The sequence below is a fragment of the Cystoisospora suis genome (assembly GCF_002600585.1).
Source record: "Cystoisospora suis strain Wien I chromosome Unknown contig_9992, whole genome shotgun sequence".
Classification (NCBI taxonomy): domain Eukaryota; phylum Apicomplexa; class Conoidasida; order Eucoccidiorida; family Sarcocystidae; genus Cystoisospora; species Cystoisospora suis.
Window position 1 is genome coordinate 1 of NW_027162766.1, and position 5,157 is coordinate 5,157.

At 54.7% G+C, this 5,157-nt stretch overlaps 3 protein-coding genes across 3 annotated transcripts; 1 reads left to right on the forward strand and 2 right to left on the reverse strand.

Moving 5' to 3' along the window:
- Positions 1–135: 135 nt before the first annotated feature.
- Positions 136–3,158, reverse strand: CSUI_011172 (adenosylhomocysteinase). The gene is made up of 2 exons (XM_068071273.1): positions 2,550–3,158; positions 136–1,713 (listed from the first exon to the last, which is right to left on the reverse strand). Exons 1-2 carry the CDS (start codon positions 2,857–2,859, stop codon positions 587–589), a joined length of 1,437 nt encoding a protein of 478 aa, XP_067916749.1. The 5' UTR covers positions 2,860–3,158; the 3' UTR covers positions 136–586.
- A 918-nt stretch (positions 3,159–4,076) lies between these two features.
- Positions 4,077–4,540, reverse strand: CSUI_011173 (uncharacterized protein). Its single transcript, XM_068071274.1, has one exon. The coding sequence runs from the start codon at positions 4,532–4,534 to the stop codon at positions 4,391–4,393; it is 144 nt and encodes a 47-aa protein (XP_067916750.1). The 5' UTR covers positions 4,535–4,540; the 3' UTR covers positions 4,077–4,390.
- A 57-nt stretch (positions 4,541–4,597) lies between these two features.
- Positions 4,598–5,150, forward strand: CSUI_011174 (uncharacterized protein; the record flags this gene model as incomplete). The annotated part of the gene is made up of 1 exon (XM_068071275.1): positions 4,598–5,150. A coding segment is annotated over one exon (216 nt), but the record flags the coding sequence as incomplete, so codon positions are not given.
- Between the last annotated feature and the right edge of the window lie 7 nt (positions 5,151–5,157).

The window sequence follows — 5,157 nt, forward strand, 5'->3', positions numbered from 1 at the left end:
CGAGACTAGAGATGTGTAGCTGATCTAGACAGTCAGGCACGAACTCCGCGCGCCGGAGTCCCGCCCAGGACTGCAGGGCACGAGCTGGTTACCCGGGGAGACAACACTCAAGCCCTACGCGTTAGAAAAGGAACTCCACTGACTGACTTCCGACATTTATTACCAGGCAGCGCAGTAGGAATTTGCCAGTTAACCGCGGCGACGGGCTTGCACTTGTGCGATTCCAAAAGTGAACCGAGAAGTGTCAGCAGAAGTGAGCCCCACGAGAAAACGTACCAGAACGTTTGGGACGGAAAATGAACAACACACCGCGCTGCGCCTCGGGCTGCACACGGCAGCGCCGATACTACCACAAACACAAATCCCGCAATCGAATAAGCACGCGTCGCTCCCGCGCTGGAAGAAAATTCAGGCCAGCCTTGCCTTCAAGAGCCACTGTGAGCCGTGTTCGAGAGGCAGGCGGAGAAACATCCAGGGTGTTAGCGCTCTTTCATTCAACGGCACACCAACAGCAAAATTTCGAAGCGATGTCGAAGACGCTGTCTCCAGCTTCTACGTACAATACGACAGCCAACACCGGTTTTAATTAATAGCGGTACGTCGCAGGTTTGTACGGCCCCTCGGGTTTGATTCCAATGTAAGAAGCCTGCGTGTTAGTAAGGGTGGTGAGTTGACAACCCAGAGAGGGAAGGTGAAGGCGGGCGACCTTCTCGTCGAGCTCCTTAGGAAGAAGGTACACATCATTTTGGTATCGCTTTGTCTTTACGTTGTCCCATAGGTCAAGCTGTGCTAGTGTTTGGTTTGTGAAAGAACAAGACATGACGAAAGACGGGTGCCCGGTGGCGCATCCGAGGTTCAGAAGGCGACCTTCAGCCAACACGATCACCCCGTGTCCATCCTCCGGGAATATGAATCGGTCGACCTGGGGCTTGATGTTGACTTTTGTGATGCCCGGCCACTTCTCAAGGCCAGCAAGGTCGATTTCGTTATCGAAGTGGCCGATGTTTCCGACAATTGCGTTGTTCTTCATCTGGCTCATGTGCTTGGCGGTGATAACGTTGCAGTTGCCAGTCGCTGTGACGAAGACATCGGCATCACGGAGCTGGCTCTCGAGTGTTACAACACTGAACCCCTCCATAGCCGCTTGTAGCGCGCATATTGGATCCGCTTCAGTTACCATTACTCTCGCACCTGCACCCTTCATTGCCGCAGCGCAACCTTTGCCGACGTCGCCGAAGCCACATATTACCACCCGTTTGCCTCCCAACATGACATCTGTCGCTCGCATCAGTCCGTCTGGCAGAGAGTGGCGGCATCCATACACATTGTCAAATTTGCTTTTGGTAACACAGTCATTGACGTTGATTGCAGGGAACAAAAGTTCCTTCTTCTTTGCCATCTGAATGAGGCGGTGAACACCCGTTGTGGTCTCCTCGGAAACACCTTTCAGACTGGCAGCCATTCGAGTCCACTTCTGCGGATCTTTCTTCAGTCCTTCTCCAAGAACCTTCAGTACGATTTTCATCTCTGCGTTGTCTGTCGAATTCGGATCAGGCAGCTTTCCGCTAGCTGCAAACTCTCGCTCTGCCTTCACTCCCTCGTGAATAATCAGAGTCGCGTCACCGCCGTCGTCCACGAGCAGATCTGGCCCCGCGGCGTCAGGCCACGTCAAGGCCATGACAGTGCACCACCAGTACTCCTCCAGCGTCTCGCCTACGGACATCGCGGACGCAGGAACCGACACGCTAGACTTCTCCACTCACCGTGTCACGGAGAAATGTAACTGCGTCCCACGACAGAAACTGATCAAGTGATGTGCCGTCTACCGCTTCACATGGCTCTTGTACAGGTGCATGTAACTGTATCGTCCCCGAGTGGCTAACAGACCCAGCATTACACGGCCGGACACGAGAAGGTAGAGATGACACAGAGCAGTACCTCCGTTTCTCGAGTGTTGTTACACACGGCCTTGATCGGCTCAAAAACGGCAAGCCTAATAGAGCACGCACGTGTGACTACGTGTATGCACCGGACCCCTGTATACAAGAACCGAAGCCGGGTCGATGATAGGGAGAGATGATTCGACCCCCCGAGGTACGATTCGCGCACGTGGGGAACCGGTAGAAAAGAGTTACAGATTGTATGTGCAAGCCCTCTGCCGGGAAGAACACCTGTAATCACTACCGTGAGAAAGCACAACAACATCTGTGAAAGACACACTGTGGCAGAGAATGGCGCCTATCTTTACAATCGTAGGGCCTTCCCCCGATTCAGAGCTAAAAGAGCTCGCAGATATTCGGCTTCAGTCGCAAGGCTAGTAGCCTCCTCGGCACCGCAAGACACAGCCAGATGTCCCCACACTGCCTCCTCGAAAAAGACAGGGAGACTGAAACTGGGCCGGCCTCCCTGAATACAAGGCACCCGCAAAGTCCCGATGACGCATGCGATGCAGTGCTGTCTGCGAGGCGTGTACTTACTACGGCTACCTGACAAGTAGTCAGACAACCACGTGGCCTTTGAAGACGGTTGTGCCCTTCTCCGAAACATACCTTTCCATGCGAAAACGGAAGCAGAATTGTTTTTCACAATGGCGGCGGCAGCGTGGTCCTGGGTGGAGAAGATATTGCAGGAACACCAACGCAGTTCGGCGCCGAGGGCCTTGAGGGTTTCAATGAGCACAGCAGTTTGCACGGTCATGTGCAGAGAGCCGCTGATTTTTGCTCCCTTGAGAGGCTGGGATGAACCGAATTCCTTTCGGAGTGCCATGAGGCCAGGCATCTCGCACTCCGCCAGATCGATTTCTTTGCGGCCGAAAGCCGCTAAAGTCATATCCTTGACTTTGCTCGTCTGCTCCGCCATTCTGAAAAAGGAGAAGAACGGCAGCGAAGTCGAAAGCTAGAGGAAAGAGGGAAAGTAAAGGCAGATATACAGACGATATGCCGAGTATTGACAAGAAAGGAAAAGTTGACTGCCGTGATTACCGCATGCAACTGTAACATCGACCCCGCGGGGCATGCGATGCTGTGGGTACGGCCGAGTCTATGGGCTGCCGTGCGCTCAAACCTGCCCGTCCTTGCAGTCAGTAGCGACTGTGCCGCCTGACTTCACAGTCTGAAATACGTAGCGGCGCATGCCGGACCAGAGGAGTTCAAAAGAAGCATTCATTGCCTGACAGCTTGGCTGCATTAGCCTCAGATCTGCAGGCCTCGGGGGCAGTGAGAACGCTTCGCATGGGCACGCAGTCAGACACCGCATTGCCGAGCCACATTTGTGTCTCCCTCTCCTTTTGACAGCTTTCAATCCCGCTGCGAATTTTGGTGGCCCCGCCTGCCAGGCGACACAGATCGCTGTCCTTATCGAGCACAGCGTGCTCAATAAGGACAGCGATCGTCGTAACACCTTGTTGTCCAAGCGCCCGAAGGTTGCATTCGTACGGGAGTCGTGCATTTTTCCGAGTAACACGTTGGGCTGGCTGCTGCACCACGGCTGGTGGCACTCCACTGACGCCGCGCCCAGGAACTGCTGGAGCTGCGACGCTTCTTGCAGCCTACAGCGGGCAAGTACTTTCAGGGTAAGTGCGCGAACCTGGGAAGAGAGTCGCAAACTTCTCTCCTGGTCAGCGTTCGGAGGCCCGCGCCACCTCTGCGGTTGGCAGCTCTCACTAGGGTGTACCGGCTGACTCTCGTGTGACAGCTGTGGAAGCTCTTCATCGATGGAAGCCGTATGATCCGTCAACAGAGTATTGACACTCTGTTACACGCATCTAGAAGGCGTACTTTCCGTCGTTGCCGGGGGTTCCACCCCATGGGTCGCGACACTGCCAGACTCTTCTCCTAGTGAGCAGGTTTAAGGTCTGCTCACAGCCGTAGCGTTCTCAACTGCAGTGGGCATCCCCAGTACTCCACACCCAGCGTGTCAGCTGGCGCAGCCACCCCGGCAAGACGTCTTCTTGCAGCGCGACCGTAGCTTTCACCGGCTGAATGTTAGCCAACTGAGCTCGGTCAATTTTTCCGGAATCAAACTAGGGTATGAGAACCCTCACCTTTGAATCCGAGGAAACTGAGACTTGCCCGGGAACAGGTCACCGTGTCCCGCTGTCTCACGTTTCTCAACTGCCGCTATCAGCACGTGTGAATTTCCACGCTGTTCGGAGTTTTGCTCCAGCGGTGCACAGCACACCGAAACAGCAACAAGCAGAGCAGGATTACCTGTCGCCGGACAATCGCAGTCGGGGTAGGAACACAGTCAGCTAACACCCCTCGTCACACGGTGACAAAGCAGCTGATGTAGGTGGCTCACTACAACACGGCACACGAAGATAGCACAAGAAGCAGATTTCCCGCCACTAAATCCGGTGCACACTGTTGCTTCTGGGTCTCCTCTCCCCGATCTACGCCTGGCGCTCACAACAGACTACACGCCTGGAAACTCCATGCCCGCTTAGCAGACGGAGCGGGAGCCAATCCCAGGCGTTAGAGTAACTGCCGGGAGCAACAGCACCGTCCTGAGGTTCTCCTTTCCAAAGGAAGAGCATTTAGCTCCACACTGTTGCAATCAGTTTGCTAACACGGAGAATGCACGAGAAAAGGCGATTCACTGAAAGGCTGCAGGGGATTGCTTGTCTCGGATTTCCGCGAGAACACTGTAGTTTTGCTACGAGGAGCAGGTCGCTGCCTGTTCGAGAACCGACAGATTCGTGATCGACTGTGTCGTTTCCCTTCTGTCTCCCATCCGCTTAGTCTGAAAGCTGTACTTGAATCTGGTCGGGTTTCAAAGCAGTCGCCTTCAAAGCACGTGAGGCACAGGTTACCATGAGCATTTCGTCTGTTCAAAGTGCTGTCCCCTTGGATCCGTGAGGCCTGAGCGAAAAGAGTCGTAGTCGCGAGAACGATCTTTTTTTTTCAGCGGGAGGAGCTGAACCGCTTCCGGGAGCTCCAGGAGCTTCAGCTGGAAAGAGTGGACTGTCTGGTAGCGTTGGCGCAGCATTTCCTGCTGTCATTGCGCTGGGGTAAGTCTCAGAGAGGCGACACATGACGAATGCCGGCGCGGCTTCCGTCCTCGCAATATCTCCCTTCAACGATGTTTCGGGCACGCATGCCGAAGCACACCAAGAATCGGTGGAGAGGACCCCAGTTATGTAACGCCCGCGCTTTGACT